This window comes from Zerene cesonia, chromosome 1, assembly GCF_012273895.1.
Source record: "Zerene cesonia ecotype Mississippi chromosome 1, Zerene_cesonia_1.1, whole genome shotgun sequence".
NCBI classification, from domain to species: Eukaryota; Metazoa; Arthropoda; class Insecta; order Lepidoptera; family Pieridae; genus Zerene; species Zerene cesonia.
In genome coordinates this window covers 6,887,215-6,903,863 of record NC_052102.1, presented here as the reverse complement: position 1 = coordinate 6,903,863, position 16,649 = coordinate 6,887,215, and the positions used below count along the sequence as shown (strand labels likewise).

At 33.5% G+C, this 16,649-nt stretch overlaps 3 protein-coding genes across 3 annotated transcripts; 2 read left to right on the top strand and 1 right to left on the bottom strand.

The window, feature by feature from the left end:
- Positions 1–1,131: 1,131 nt before the first annotated feature.
- LOC119829306 (queuine tRNA-ribosyltransferase catalytic subunit) lies at positions 1,132–3,765 on the top strand. Its single transcript, XM_038351766.1, has 6 exons — positions 1,132–1,376; positions 1,489–1,786; positions 2,613–2,856; positions 2,971–3,139; positions 3,227–3,421; positions 3,498–3,765. The coding sequence occupies exons 1-6, from the start codon at positions 1,245–1,247 to the stop codon at positions 3,681–3,683; spliced, it is 1,224 nt and encodes a 407-aa protein (XP_038207694.1). The 5' UTR covers positions 1,132–1,244; the 3' UTR covers positions 3,684–3,765.
- Positions 3,766–3,783: 18 nt separating this feature from the next.
- On the bottom strand, positions 3,784–4,798 carry LOC119829311 (coiled-coil domain-containing protein 25). The gene is made up of 4 exons (XM_038351781.1): positions 4,592–4,798; positions 4,414–4,505; positions 4,195–4,341; positions 3,784–4,116 (listed from the first exon to the last, which is right to left on the bottom strand). The coding sequence occupies exons 1-4, from the start codon at positions 4,662–4,664 to the stop codon at positions 3,805–3,807; spliced, it is 624 nt and encodes a 207-aa protein (XP_038207709.1). The 5' UTR covers positions 4,665–4,798; the 3' UTR covers positions 3,784–3,804.
- Positions 4,799–5,504: 706 nt separating this feature from the next.
- Positions 5,505–8,195, top strand: LOC119830810 (protein Dr1). Its single transcript, XM_038353961.1, has 3 exons — positions 5,505–5,946; positions 6,918–7,081; positions 7,969–8,195. The coding sequence occupies exons 1-3, from the start codon at positions 5,706–5,708 to the stop codon at positions 8,113–8,115; spliced, it is 552 nt and encodes a 183-aa protein (XP_038209889.1). The 5' UTR covers positions 5,505–5,705; the 3' UTR covers positions 8,116–8,195.
- Positions 8,196–16,649: the final 8,454 nt, after the last annotated feature.

Genomic DNA, 16,649 nt, shown 5'->3' with positions numbered 1-16,649 from the left:
TCTTACCCTTCTCAGCGCTTTCCTTTATTCCTCTCGTCAATTATTTCTTCATCCCTATCCAATTTAAAGTCGACAATTAAGTAGCGCTTACCATTAGGCGACCTACAGCTCTATTGTCGACGATGGCATAAAAAATCGTCTAACGTCGTTTTCCGCTAGGAGAATATGTATGTTCAGTGATCGTTTCAGTTCAGCAGATTTCGGCACGGTGTTTGTGTGCGTGCAATAGCTTTACTACGGCAGTCGCCGATTACCACACGTATTTTTTATTATCTATTTCATTTTTATCATTATCATCTTTAACTACGATATCATAGGCTAAAGACTACTAATACTTTATCTGTATGGCCGATCTGTCAAATTAGTAATGGACTACTTTTGTGACAGGTTAGAGTTGCCAACTTAAGGGATTTGCCCCATATTTAGGGATTTTTAAAGCTGAGGGAGATTTTTAGACTTGTTAGTATAGGGGGTATTTTTAGGGCTATTTTTTTAAACAAGAAAAAAATATATATATATATATAGTTGAGACCTGAGAAGGAACATAGGATAGTTTTTATCCCGTAAACGGGAACTTTGCTGCTAAAACCCCGGGTCTATCTTCCCTGCGACTATACGGACAAAGCTGCGGGCGGAATGCTTGTTAATTATGAATTTGTGTCTTTTTTGATCCGACGTCCAGGCTGGATGGCTGCCTGCCCCTGATACCAGCTATACGGCCAGTTATATTATTAGTTGAAACCGGTTGACAGAGCAGACTGAGAGCTGCCACCTCCTCCTGCTGGGCGGACGCGGTAGATCACGAAAGTGTTCCTGGAGTTCCGTTTAAAACAGTTTCAGTCGGTGAGATTCCAACATAATCAACGACATAGTTCCTGGACACCGTAGGCGTCTTATGCAAGATTTCACCACTTAAAAAGAAAGTTATTTAGTTTCCCCTTTAGGGAAATAAAGTTCTTAAGAGTTGGGAACACTTTGGCACGATGTATGGTTATACATATATATATAGTATATATAATTCTGTTAACAACCTAAAAAAAAAAGTTATATATATAATTCTGTTAACAACCTAAACTTAGAAACACAAGATATACAAGAGTTATAATACATGTGGTGTATCGTTAGTCAGAGTCATAGTCATAGATTATGTCGGAGTCTATGGTCAGAGTGTACTTTGTATGTATGGAATTATTGATGTTGTTAAATAAATTATTATAAATTATCATATAAACAAAAACTCCATTATGGGCTCTAAATCTAAAGCGTTATCTTTTAATGTGCAATCAGAGTGCACACTTACGAAGGCACGTGCTGGTCTTATGAAATTACCGCATTATAATGTAAAGACACCAGTATTTATGCCGGTTGGGACACAGGTTAGAAACACTAAATATTTTTAATTAAACTGACACCAGAACTTGATTTATTCCCATCCCAAATTATGTAAAAATTATGTAAAATGGAAAAAGTAATAATAATTTGTTGTAGGGTACAATGAAAGGACTTTTACCAGATCAACTTGAAGATTTGGATTGTGAAATAATTTTAGGAAATACATATCATTTGGGCAATCGACCTGGAACTGATACATTAGTAAAAGCAGGTGGTTTGCACAATTTCATGGGATGGAATAGAGCTTTACTTACAGATTCAGGTGGATTTCAAATGGTTTCATTGCTTAAATTAGCTGAGATAACTGAAGAAGGTGTTAAATTCAAATCACCATATGATAATTCAGAAATAATGTTAACTCCTGAAAAATCAATAGAAATCCAGAACTGTATAGGTAAGTAGTATTTTCTCATTATATTGATTTCACCTAAGTCAGATCTGACTCTAAGACAAGGTCTGATTAATCAAGTAACATAGGTTGTATTTTTTATATTCCGGGTAGGCTTACCATATGTCCCTATTTGACCCGGATAGTCCCGGTTTGAGATCCCTGTCCCGGCGTCCCAGTCAAACTTTAGCAGCACCAACCATTCGTTCCCAATATAATAATAATAATTCCAAAAGACCGGGTGCCTTCCTTCTGGGGGTACCCGAGTATTATGGAAATGAGAAACATAATAATAATAATAATATACCTTTATTGAATTAAAATTAAAATTGCATGGACAACAAAGATCCGAATATATTCGTTCCAAAATAAAAATGAGCCTCATTCTCTTCTGCGCCCCGGTTTGGCTCTTCGTAATTATGCTAAGCCTAATTCTGGGCTAACTTGAGACAAACCAGGTAATAAGTAGCAAATATTTCAATACCTGTATGTGGTAGTCGAGCACGCTTCGGCACGAATTGGGCCAGCTCGTACCTTCGCCCGGGGAAGTACCACACCCCCACAGAGGTGAGTAGGGGGGCCCGAGGCCCATATCCTTTTCCTTACCCTTCCCAGTCCTTTCCTTTATTCCTCTCGCCAATCCTTTCTTAATCCCTTCCCAAAAAGTCGGCAATCCATTTGTAGAGGCGTAAGGTCTGCAAAGGACCTTATGCCTCTACAAATGTTCATGGGCGGTGGTAGCGCTTACCATCAGGCGTACCCACCAGCTCTATTGCCGACTGTAACATATAAAAAAAAAAAGAAACAAAACCTATTATATGAAAATTTTTAGGTGCTGACATAATCATGCAATTAGATGATGTTGTGAGGACTACTTTTCAAGACTATGATAGGATTAAAGAAGCAACAGAAAGAACAAGTAGGTGGCTTGATAGATGTATCAAAGCTCATAAAAGACCAACAGATCAAAATATTTTCCCTATTGTGCAGGGTTTACTCAACAAAGACTTGAGGATACTAAGTGCTACTGAGCATATGAAAAAAGATGTAAATGGATTTGCTATTGGAGGTTTAAGGTAGTCACTGTCCATATGAAGTATCCATTATTTATTTATATAACTTTCTCTACAGTCTATTTTCATTTATATGTAAATAAAAAATCCAAACCAACACCCATTCTTATTTTACAGTGGAGGAGAAGCAAAGGATGACTTCTGGCCTATAGTCAGTTTGGGAACAGATTTGCTTGATAAAAATAGACCTCGCTATTTAATGGGTGTAGGGGTGGCTATTGATTTAGTGATTTGTGTAGCATTAGGTATAGATATGTTTGACTGTGTCTTTCCTACGAGAACTGCAGTAAGTGTATTTTTATAGAAATCGTACTACATGCAAATAAATATATTTAAATAAACAAGACAAAAAGTTAAGTTTTAATTGTTTCAGAGATTTGGATGTGCTCTTGTCAATAAAGGGCAATTGAATTTAAAACAAAAGCAGTATGAAACTGACCTCAATCCCATAGATAAGGATTGTACATGTTCTACTTGTAAAACATACACCAGAGCATATTTGCACTGTATTGTTTCAGTTGAAACTGTTGCTTGTCACCTTATTTCAGTTCATAATATTGCATTCCAGGTCAGTATATTTCAAGATACTTCTTAAAATACTTTTTAAATAAAAATTTAATGACATTTATTTTAATGTTCCTTAGATGCGTTTAATGCGAACAATGAGGGATCATATAGAGAAGGGAACATTTCCTGAATTCGTGAAGAAGTTTGTTAATGAATTGTATCCAAATAAACACTTTCCTACTTGGGTGATTAGCTCACTAGCATCTGTTGGAATAAATATTCTTGAATTATATATATTGTTTTACTTCTTAACTTTAATTTAAAAGGTTGTTTTTATGTTGTGTTTTAAGTGGTACATGTAATTATCAATGCACAGTTTAGAGTGGTCTGCCAATATTGATGATGGCTCACTAAACACAAATGTTGAATGAAACATGTTTATTTTTACATAAAATCATCAGAGTCATTTCCATCATAATTTGTTGTCATATTTTCCTTTTTCATTAATGTTGAGTAACTTCTTAGTTCTGCCTCTTCTTTTTTCTTTTTCTCTTCCTCCTTCTCTTTTTCTTTCTTTTCCCTTAAAAGTTTCTTTTTGTCTTCTCTTTCTGATCTATCTCTATTTTCTCTTTCCTGTCTTAAGTCAGGAAATTCCTCTTTTTTCGTCCTATTTAATCTATTAATTATATCATTACACCTCTTAGCAACACGTACTTTTCTAACATCTTTATCTTTGTGAAAAGCTACTTGACCAACCTGTGAGAAAATGAAAGTAATTTATGTATGTTTCAATTTGTGTAAGATAAGATAAATAATAGGTGGATGTGTCCTTACCTCCATACTTGGAGTTTTCTTTAAGTTTGACCACATTGTATACACAATATCAATGTCATTCATTTTATTACCCATGATGGAATTTGCCTTAACCAGCTGACATGCATCATCCAGAACAGAATTCGGAATGTCATCTATTGTTTGTCCCTAAAATATATTTTCTATGAGTGATATGTATAAAAATATTACACTTACAAATCAAACCACACAAAACCTTACAGGAGCTAGTCTTAGATACACATGAGCTGAGGAAACTTTGTCAACATGAAACCAAACATCCTCTGGCCATCCCCATTTAATTAAGTCTTCATCTGTATAATAAGAATTAAATTTTCATGATGAATTGGATTGATATAACATAAATAACTTTTAAACTCAAACGTAAAACAGAGCTTACTTTCATGTTTGTCGGCACCCATAAATAAAGTAACAGGGGGTGACACGACATTGCTAGTAAAAAAAAACACCATATTAATCGCCTTAAAAGGTAACTAAAGCACCATATATTGCCGTGCTTTAAATGCAGACTGTTTAAACCTAAAAAACTTCAAATTCTAGAAAATTATAAATGTGAAACTATTTTAGAAGCGGTTAGCGGTCTCATGTGTCAAATGTTCCCTAACAGTCAAATTGACGTTTGTAGTTTTTTTTTTTGCATTATGGTTCTTCTTCCACCGCGGTCCCGCCTGTTTGGTAGCCAAACACAATATTTGTAACAATTTTTGTAATATTTTTTGTACGATTAATTCTACACAATTATTTTCTTGATCCTAGCGGTTGCAAATTTCACAAACTAAAGAAAAAAAACAATTCGCTGTTAGTGGCATAGTCATAATTTGTCACAGGCAAATTGCGCGTTAAAGCGATAGCGTTTAGAAAAATATTTAAAAAGTTGTTATTCTTGTTCAACTTAAAACAAATCTATCAAAAAGCTTTAATTTACTTCTTCTTCTCTTAATTGAGCTTAGCTGAGCTTTAATTTACGTTCAAATATAAGTGGAAGACGACATTTGCTAATGATGTGCTAGGCTACGTTGCTATGCGTTAGATATCCACCATAGGGGTATAGTATCGGGCTGCTAGCCGTACTATAAAATGCTGAAAAAATATATAGTATGCGAAAATACTAGGTATATTTCAGTAGAATAGATCAATTCAAAGAGTAGTATAATAATACGGATACGTGGATCAATGTTTATATTTTGCAATACCTCGTACATTATTTTTACATGGTTGCATCGCATATGAGTGAACTGGGTAAGAATATTACTGTAAAAGTTAACAACACAGCAGAGCTTGTCAAATGTCAGCTGCCAAAATCCAAATATCAAATTAAAAAAAAAAAATGTACACAAGTTGGTGTAAATGCAAACTGCGAAGTCAAATATTAGATGCAAGTTTTTAGTGAAGCACTGTAAACTGTAATTACAAGTAAACTGCATTAATAAATGCAACTCTCTATTTAGAATGAAATAAAAATTGCGGAGTTCCAAGGAGCATAAATTGTAGTAATGGGCAGTCCAGAGCGTGAACTGTGTCCACCACCATCAGAAGAAGATGAACTTACTCTGCCACGGGCTAGTATAAATAAAATGATAAAAGAATTAGTGCCATCAGTTCGAGTGGCTTTTGAGTCGAGAGAATTAATATTAAATTGTTGTACTGAATTTATTCACCTTATAAGCTCTGAAGCAAATGAAGTATGCAACCAAAGCAATAAAAAAACTATAAATGCTGAACATGTACTCACAGGTCAGTATGAGATAAAGAAACAGACAGTGAAACAAGGAAATGCATGATTCTTTGCAAAAAAAAAAAAATTACACTAGGACAGGGACATTTGTTTGTTATAATATAACTTAAAAGCTTTAGAACCCTTATAAGGCACACTATAATAATTAAAGTAACATTACCATTACTATTATATTACTCACAAAAAGCTATAACACTAGTTAGGAGCTGTATGAGATATTGTTCATCCTGGGTATTAGGGGTAAGTGCGACATAAAGAAGTGAATAATTGTAATAAGTGATTGCTTATTTATGATCTGATACTTCTTCTTTCTTGTCTTATTAAATATATTGCTCTGTATAAGCAAGGAGGTTTTTATCTAGAAAATAATAAAATAACCCTTGATACCCTAACCTATGATACCTGCTATCATAAGAATATGCTTTAAGGGAAGTGTCTGTTACCCTCAAAACCCATTTTTCGTTAGAACACATTTACCTACTTAATACCATTTGTGAATAAATGTTATTGTAACAACTTGCAAATAATTCTTACCATCGAAAATACGTTAGAAACTACAGTATGCTATGTTTACTCATCTTCATATTATCTTTTGCACTATTACTTAGTCACACTTTTATTTCAATTTATTGACAACACTATGTGCTGTCTACCTGAATGTACTTAGTTTTTATTATAAAAAAGATTAGCTAGAAGTGAAGCAATGAGCGTGTTAGGTTAGGTTAGGTAGGAATGAACCACCGTAATAAAAATATAAATTTTGTTAAACTAAATAAAAATTTTATATGAGACTTACCTACTAATAAACAACAACTGAACATAGTTTTTGTATGACAGAGGGCAACTGAGCTGGTGGTTCGCCTGATGGTAAGTGATCACCCCCACCCATGAACATTTGCAGAGGTATGATAGTACGAATGGTGCTAATGCGCTAAAGTTAAAAACTGTATATATTTTTAATTAATTACAGCTCTAGATAAACTGGGATTTAGTGATTATACAGTGGAAGCTGAGGCAGTCCTCAAAGACTGTAAGGCAGTTGCTGCAAAAAGAAGAAGGCAAAGCACTAGGCTTGAAAATCTTGGCATACCTGAAGAAGAATTACTCAGGCAGCAACAAGAGTTGTTTGCAAAGGTATCTCATATATATTTTTTGGAATGATGTTATGATCAGACATCATTTTTACAACTTTTACCAAGGTGTCATATCTATTTACGTTATAGTGTAGCTGGTCTCTTGGAGTTTCATATAAGGTGCTCTACATCTTACAATTAACTTTATTAGCAGAAAATGCTCATCACATGTAACTATCTTTGTTATAGCACAATTCTTATATTTCTTCCAGTTAAGTTGGTCTGTTACGGTTCTGCATTAAATGTTCCAGTTTCCAAAATAAATTATAGCCTATGTGTTGTCCAGACTTAATACCTATTACAAAAAATCCATTCAAATTCATTCAAATTTCATTAAATTCCTTCCAGTAGTTCCGGAGATTATTATGTACAAACAAACAGACAAACATAATTTTTAATGGATTCAATCCTATCTTCAATTTTTTTTAAATATCAACAATCGAATTTTCTCGTACATCGGCAATACCGTTATCAGTTTGGTTTTAATGTATTCTGCATTATAAGTACATACTATTCATACAGTAAACATTTTGCATACGCACGTAAATATACAATCTGTTTAATCTCTATGCATATAAAATTATCTAGTCGCAATGTTAGTTAACATACTCCTCCGAAACGACTGAACCGATTTTCATGAAATTTTACGTGGACATAGAAATCGGGTAGGTCTAAGAATCAGCCAATATCTATTTTTCATACCCCTAAACGATAAAGGTAGAGCAGAGCAACGTTTGCTGGGTCAACTAGTATTAATTTTATACATGCTGCATACAAACAGAGAGTGATACAATTATCTTGTTCAATTTTTATTCTAGTAGTATATATTCTTTACTCGTACACCCTTTCGGAACTGTATGTGTTGTATAATGTGTAAATCGTTTACAGGCTCGCGAGGAACAAGCAAAGCAGGAACAGCAGCAATGGCTATTACTGCAGCAACAGGGATTGGTTGGAGCCGAAGGTACTCCACAACCATATATTCCACCCATGGTACCTAGACAAGAAGATGAAGAAGATGATGACTACTCATAAATATATCATAGTAAGTCAACAACTGAACAGCTATAGATTCACCACAGAGAAAAATTTTTCACAAAAAAAAAAAATTAACCACATGAAATATTGGTGTAATGTATTTTTTAAACCAGAATACAAGAAAAGCTTTGGAAAATTTATCCTCCATGAATTTGGTGAACCTGGACCAGACCTATCACAGTGTTTTAAGAAATAGTAGTCATGTTTAAGTGTTATATCTATTTTCGTGTGATTTACATTTAAGCTTCTAAGAGTTTCTAAGAGCATCTTCGTACATTAAGGTTAATAATTATTATGATAAATACTTTTTTCAGTTTCTACCTAAAGTGTATAAAGTTTAAATAACAAGAATTAAAAATACGCTGCAAAATAAAAGAAAAATGTTTTATTTTTTTATAAAAACCCATATTCTAATAAAGGACCAAAAAATTGCATAAGTTGATTATTAATACATAGTTGGGTCCACATCCACATTTTTTTTTTGTGCGACCCCACCGGGAATTGACCCCTCGGTTATACGCTCACGTGTTAACCACTGTACCAAGGAGTCGGTCAAAGTCTAATAAAAAGTCAAATGTGTCCAGCTGTCTACGTACCAAATTTCATTGCAATCGGTTCAGTAATTTTTGCGTGAAAGAGCAACAAACACACACATCCTTACAAACTTTCGCATTTATAATATTAGTAGGATTACCGCCAGAAAATGCTTCATTCTAACGGGAAAATAGCTAATAGGACACATTTAATAGTGAGGATTTAATCTTTTTATATTGTTACTTATACTGCCTCGTTGGTAAAGCGTTAATAAATGAAACTACAATAATAAGTTCTTTAATAGAACTATGGTATCCGGTGCAATGAAGGGGAGGGTTACCTATTTGTCATGATAATGACACTTTCCTACCATAAAGTATTAAATTCACAAAAACCATGAGCATTATAAAATGAATTCAAGTGATCCCAGAAAGAAGACGAAAAGACAAAAATACAAGAATTCCTTAACCGCAAATAAAAATTCTCAACCATCTGTTGGTGAATTTCCTGTTTTCTTATTTCAGTTATATGATTGTAGCGTATCAGTCGATATAAAGGTTTTAAATTTTGCAGAATGTTTATCCTAGAAATAATGACAATACCGTTGATTGTGTGAAACACCAATGCCCTTTAATAGCGAAAGATTCGGAGTGGGTGGATATTTTTGAGAGTACATCTTACGACATAAAATTTAAGGATCACAATAATAATCCAGCGGGTGAAGAAGTACGGTCATGTTATGATAATTTACATTTATTTAATTAAAAGAACAAACATTCTAAGAACTGTGCGAATGCTGGATAATTACCTGATGCTATAAAAAGCATATGGTGTAAAATTTGCGTTCATAAATGTTATCGTAAATACGGGTTAGGGAAGAGAGAAACGACGAGCGTGTTAGCCGTTAGGTATTTGTCATTAAATCACAAACAAGCCAGAATCGACGGGGCTGTAACGCCCCGTAGTTCTTTATTATTTAGATTTAATTCTTAACTCCAGTATTTGCATTAATAGAAAAAATTATATTGCTGGATTAATATGGTAAGCTTCTTCGTGCAGTACCCAGATAAATTATTATAAAATATTCATTACAGCATCCAAAAAATAAATAATCCCTATTAAAAAGAATACCTAAAGGTTATTATAGCGGTCATCTGGATTTACGCATGTTTTAGGTATATTTTACACTCATTCAGCTTCATCATTCGCATCATCATAAGCCCATATTTATTTCCACTGTAGAGATATAATCCACAAGGCTGGCCTAGTGCGGACATGTCGCATTTGATAATAAATAGACATGCCGGATTCCTCACGATGTTTTCCTTCACCGTTTCGAGCATTAGTGATGTGGATAATGCACAGATCAATGAAAAATAATTCCTGCATGCTCGCCTGGTCTCGAATCCCCCATTATCCACTTTAAGTCCGAGGTCCTCCCCACTGAGCCACCACTGCACATAGATTCCGCTTACTATAATATATAAGTAGCCCTATGGCCTGCTGCTGTAACTTTTTGCTACTGAAAGAATTTTGAATGGAATGAGGAGCTACTTTCGAAAATTACCAACCCATTATAAATATTAAGTTAAAAACTCTTTACAAGCAATATGTATATAAAAATAAATTAATATAATTTGTTCGAAACGCATCCATTTCATGTGCTTCATTCTCCTTCAATAATATTCTATTTTTATATACAAAGGCACAACCTGAAGATAACTCTCAAGTAAAACCTATAGCGCTTATGTTTCCAAATCTTTTAAATGAAGATAGATCGACATTAGAAGGAATTGTTAATAAAGCAATATCTACTACAGAAGTAACAAGGCAATTAGTTGGCCATAAAGCAAACTTTGATTTTTTGAGAAAGGTGAATCGATTAATACCTCCAGATAAGGTAAAGTACTCGTATATACCTACACGTTTCTGCAAATTCACCTACAACCATCTATTCAAAAATAATCGCTGCAGTAAATTACTAGACGTTATATGATAAATCAGTTACCTTTAAACCCCGTTTTCCGTTAAAACGGATTTTTTAGTAGTTTAACTAGTTGTAACTAACTAACTTACATAACTTTCTAACTTAGGAAAATACATTATAAACTAGAACTAACTATATGACGTTTTATTTGGGTCCATTGGTTTGTTTCTGTTGCCTGCCAAATATGCTTATACTTACCTAAGTACCTTACATTATAACGAGGAGTTTGGTTACAAATTACAAACATGTTAATTTTTCTATATATACTCTAGATGGGTATATATGTAAAACCTGAGATAGAGATTTTAATAACTTTGAACTAGAGATATTAATAAACCATCGTCCAAGTTCAATACAGTATTTTTATTTTTCTTAGGTATGGCTAGAAAGTTTATCAGAAAAAAGTAACTCATGCAATTCAATTAATATTACGGAAGACAAGGCATTAGAACCAAGCTCTACAGGTTGGCTGAAATATTTTATTAGAATAATTTAATGACCAGAATAGCATGGACTGTTTAAAAAAATAAAACGATCTGGAGGGCTAGAGTTATTCAATTAATTTCATGTACCTACTTATGTCTAGCTACTTATTAAAATTTCTATTATTCATTATAGTAGTATAGTATTATGTTATCTATGATATAGTACACAAAACGTTTTAAATTTAATTTGCAAGGTGAACTATTATAAAATGATTTTTTTTTTCAGCAAAATTTAAAGCCATCGATTCTAATTTTAAAGCAAGTACATCTAAGCCTTAAGGATGTGGTTATAAGTGCAACTTGCGAGCTTTCTAAAAATAAAGAATTCTTGATCATGACCTGTTAATAAATTTAAAGGCAAAGACTTTGCGGCATAAAATATCCTTTTTGTAACTAATTTTCAAATATAATATATGTTTATAAAAATATGTTTATTTAAATATTATCAATAAAATATGGCCGTGTGGTGGCCGTAGGACGCATTTCGATTTTTTCTTCATGCGATAAACCGTGTTACTAGGGAGCTGTATATATAAATTATACACTATAATATACTGAGCTATTTATGTGTTGTCACATACATTCGCACGAATACGTAAACTCGCAAGTCTCTGGGTCTGACAAGTACGTAGTTATCTGTGCCCGCAGGTTTTAAATACACTTCAAACTTTTTAACTTAGTCTTCCCGTAAAATAAGTAGGTACTAGGTAACTAAAGATCCATATTCAATACATAATCAATGAAACGATATTTGTATAACTCTATATATATATACTAGGTGGTGCGCGGTGCGCGGGCTGCAAGCAGCCCGCGTGAACTTTTATTTGTAGAGTTGTATCAAAAGGATGTTGTTTTTTTATTGATTTATTCTAACGATTGACTTTATCATCAGCTCTTGGACTGTGTAATAACGGTTACGCTTATATATACCAATAAAATAATAAATAAATACAACTATAAGATAATTAATTTTAAGTCTAACTTGTCTTTTAAGATATTATCCTTAAATGAAAACCCCTTGGAGGACCCATATTCTTAAATGGGTCAATAATTACCTATTTAACAAAAAAGAGGCACCTAAAACGGTTAATTAAAAAAGAGATGATCATCGAAAACTACAATCGGTTACAAAATAATTAATATTTCGCTGTGGTATATACAAATCCATAAAAATTAAAATAAAACAAAAACATCAATAATTGTTCACTCTAAAACTGTCTAGATATGGCAGTTTAACAATTGAATAATTACTTATTAGGTTACCGTTTCTTTTTATTGTATAGCATAAAAATAACTTAAAAAAACAGATAATTTTTTTAATCAATGCGCTTAGGATATCAATATCAGTCCCAACCAGTTAATTTTTATTTGAGTTTTATATGGGACATCCGTTTAAATCAGTAGTGTTTAAACAGTAGCAACATTGAAACTGAAAATTAAAAGTATTAGAATTATTAAACAATACTTCTTTTTATTAATTGACAAAAAAAAAGTATGTAAATCAACACAACCTGTCCAGTGACACTGATTTGAGACGTAAAATCAGTACAATTTAACGGTATTACTTTACTAATTGCACAAACAATTATTTATCAAAAATGCTTATGTTCATTGTTTCTGTTAATATGGAGAGTTTACTTTCCGTATTTTTTAAATTAAATAAATAATGATACAAGGGTATTATCAATTTATTTCAATTATAGACACTACTTATAAAGGTTTTTCCGTTTAATTTGCCAAAACATGATGTGAAATTTAAAATGCAATGATATGTATATTTGATTTGATTAATTTTACTTCATGAGAGATTTTTTATGTAATAGCTGGTAACTGAGGTAAATGATCAAATGGACCGCTGCAAATGCATTGCCGGCTTGTAAAGGGTAAAGAGTAAGGAAAGGATTAGCGACAAAATAAACAACCAGAATAAATGTATGGACTGGAGAGGGTGAGGAAATGGAAACGGACCTCTAGCTTAAAGTATCAAAATGATATATCGTAGTATCGTAGGTGGGAATCGAGTATGCTTCGACTGCAATTGGGTCAACTCGCACCAGGGAAGTACGACACCCGCACGGAAAATCGGCGTGAAATAATAGCATGCTATTATGTTTCGTACGGTGAGCGGGGGAGCCGAAAGCCTGTTTCTTTTTTCCGGATCTTTCCCAGTCCATTCTTTCCAGTCGTCAATCCTTTCCTTATCCCTTACCCCTCAAAAGCGGGCAGCGCATTCTCAGATGGCAGGCACTAACTACCTCTTCGAATGTTGACGGGCGGTGGTGATCGCTTTTCACCAGGAAAACCAACGGCTCAGTTACCGCTAAGGCATTAAAAAAATAATGACTATTTTAGCACGGTGGCGTGCGATCATAGCTAAACTTAAACCATTTGCCATAACCAAGTAAAATTCACTCGTATAAACACGCTCGTATTGCTCGCTCAGCTTTTGCGTTTGGTGGTAGGAACTACAGAGTTTCTTGCTGGCTCTTCTCTGTAGAAACTGCCTTCCGAACCGGTGGTTAATGTTAAAACTGTTTTATGACTGTTTCAAAAGCGCTTAAATAAAAAGTCTAATTGAATAAATAAATATTGGAGTTTGAGTTTTTTCACCATCATAAATCACGATCTGCACTGATTCGTTCAAACGTTATATCCTGTAGACAGTATGTAAAAACATTATATAAAAAACGTAATACAAATAAAAAGTAAAAGAGTAAAAGACACAAATAGAAGCGTAATTACTTCTCTATATAATCATCGAGTTCTTATTTATATACTCTTTGCTCTTGCCCTCAATTAATTCAAAAATTAAATAAATAAGAGTCTACGAATTATCCACATAAGGTTTTGTTGCCCCTGTGTCCTCGTCAATTTAGAACCGTCTCCATCATCAGATCAGTTTAATATACCAGATTATACAAATGAAAAACTTTGACCTAATCTGACACCAGGAAGCGGGTCATGGTCGTCATACATTTCTAAGCTTTAACATCGCTATGAATGAGTTAGCTTTTCCTCGGTTTCCCTGAGTTTCCATCATCAGATCAAATCAAATCGAATCAGAATTCTTTATTGTGCACTAAGCCCTACAGAAATAAATTCTACAAATAATAATAAACTTACTACTAAAGCATTCATGTGAATATTCTTAAATGGGTCAATAATTCCCTATTAAACAAAAAAGAATCACCCTAAACGGTTCATTAAAAAAGAGATGATAAATACGCTCATAAATGAGATCCTTCTTCGTGTGTTGGCATGGCAGTTTAACAATTGAATAATTACTTATTAAGTATCTATTTCTTTTTATTAAATAGCATAGAAAGAACTTAAAAAAAAAAATATTTTTTTTAATCAATGCACTTGGCTTTCAAAAACTGTCCCAACCAGTTAATTTTTATTTGAGTTTTATATAGGATATCCGTTTAAAACAGTAGTGTTTAAACAGTAGCAACATTGAAACATTGAAAAGTATTGAAAGTATTACAATTATTAAAGAATACTTCTTTTTATTAATTACAAAAAAAGTATGTAAATTAACACCACCTGTCCAGTGTCAGTGATATTAGACGTAAAATCGGTACAATTTAACGGTATTACTTTACATTAGCGCCATCATTCCAGCTTGCGGAGTGAAAACATTGCACAAACAATTATTTATGAAAGATGCTTATGTTTATTGTTTTTGTTAATATGAGGAGGGTTTACTTTGCGCATCTGTTAAATTAAATCAATAATGATACAAGTGGGTATTATCTATTTATTTCAATTATAGATCACTACTTATACAGGCTTTAATATAGGTAGCTAATTAATATGTTCCGTTTAATTTGCCAAATCATGATATATAATTTAAAATGTAATGTTATGTAGATTTCATTTGATTAATTTTACTTGATGAGAGTTTTTTTTTAATGTAACAGCTGGTAACTGAGGTAAACGATCAAATGGACCGCTGTAAATGCGTTGCTGGCTTGTAAGGGGTAAAGAGTAAGGAAAAGATTAGCGACAAAATAAACAAACAGAATAAATGTATGGATTGAAGAGGGTGAGGAAAAGGATACGGACCTCTAAATTAAAGAATTAATATGATATACTGTAGGTGGGAATCGAGCATGCTTCGGTACGGGTTGTGTGTTTGTTATCCAAAATATATAATTATTACCCTTATATGATAGCCAGACACTTTCTGTATATTGTCTTTAAAGGAGTAATCGCTATTCAATATCAACGTTTTATACACCCAAAGCAATGGTTATTTTTTTTTTGTTTTTAAACGAGATTTATTCGTTATATGTTAAAAAGTCTTTAAATTCTAAATGTATAATACTCGCTTAAAATCTAACACATTAAAAAAACCACCAATACACCAGTACACCACCACCAGTACACCAATTCGTGTAACAATTTTGTCAATGAGAATAACTACATAGTACGAGTACAAAAACAAAGTCGCTCTCTCTGTCCCTACGCACCGATTCCACAGTCAATCTGTACTGCTTATAAATAATTAATTCATCCAAAATATTTTCTACTCGGGGAGGCTATTCACTTTCGAGAGTGCGTTGTGCGCGGGCAGCAAGCAGACCGCGGCGCGTCCCAGGGACACCAATCATCATTGATTTCATAACGCCTTAGTAATCCATGTCAATTTATGTTCTGCAAATAGCGATTCCACAGCCAGTGGACAGTTCGTACTGCTTATATATTCCTCATTCACATATTTTCAACTCACGGAGGCAATCCACCTTCGAGGTTGCGCGGTACGCCTGCAGCGATCAGCCCGCAGCATTGTCTTATGCCGTTCGTATGCAAATACCCTTACTACTATGGCAATTTCCATACAATATATATATTTTCCAAATATTTTTTTTATTGTGGGAGTCGAGCACGCTTCGGCACGAATTGGGCCAGCTCGCACCGGGGAAGTACCACACCCCCACAGAAAACCGGCGTGAAATAATAGCTTGCTATTGTGTTTCGTACGGAGAGTGGAGCAGCCGGAGGCCTATTTCCTTCTCTTAGCCCTTCCCAGTCCATTCCTTTTTTCCATTCATCAATCCTTTCCTTATCCCTTATCCCTTAAAAGCGGGCAGCGCACTCTCAGAGGTCTGAGCTTCTGCGAATGTTTATGGGCGGTGGTGATCGTTTACCATCAGGCGAACCACCAGCTCAGTTGCCCGTTATGACATAAAAAAAAGCTCCAAAATGAGATCCTTCTACTACAATGGGTTACAAAATAATTAATTTTTCGCTGTAGTATATACGAATACATGAAAATTAAAACAAAACAAAAAAATCAATAATTGTTCACTCTAAAACTGTGTAGATATGGCAGTTTAACAATTGAATAATTACTTATTAGGTATCCATTTCTTTTTATGTTATAGCATAAAAAAAACTTAAAAAATAGGTATTTTTTTAAGTTTTTTTTTATTTTTAAGGTTATTTTTATCTAAGTTTTATATAGGACATCCGTTTAAAACAGCAGCAACACTGAAACTGAAAATTAAAAGTATTAGAAT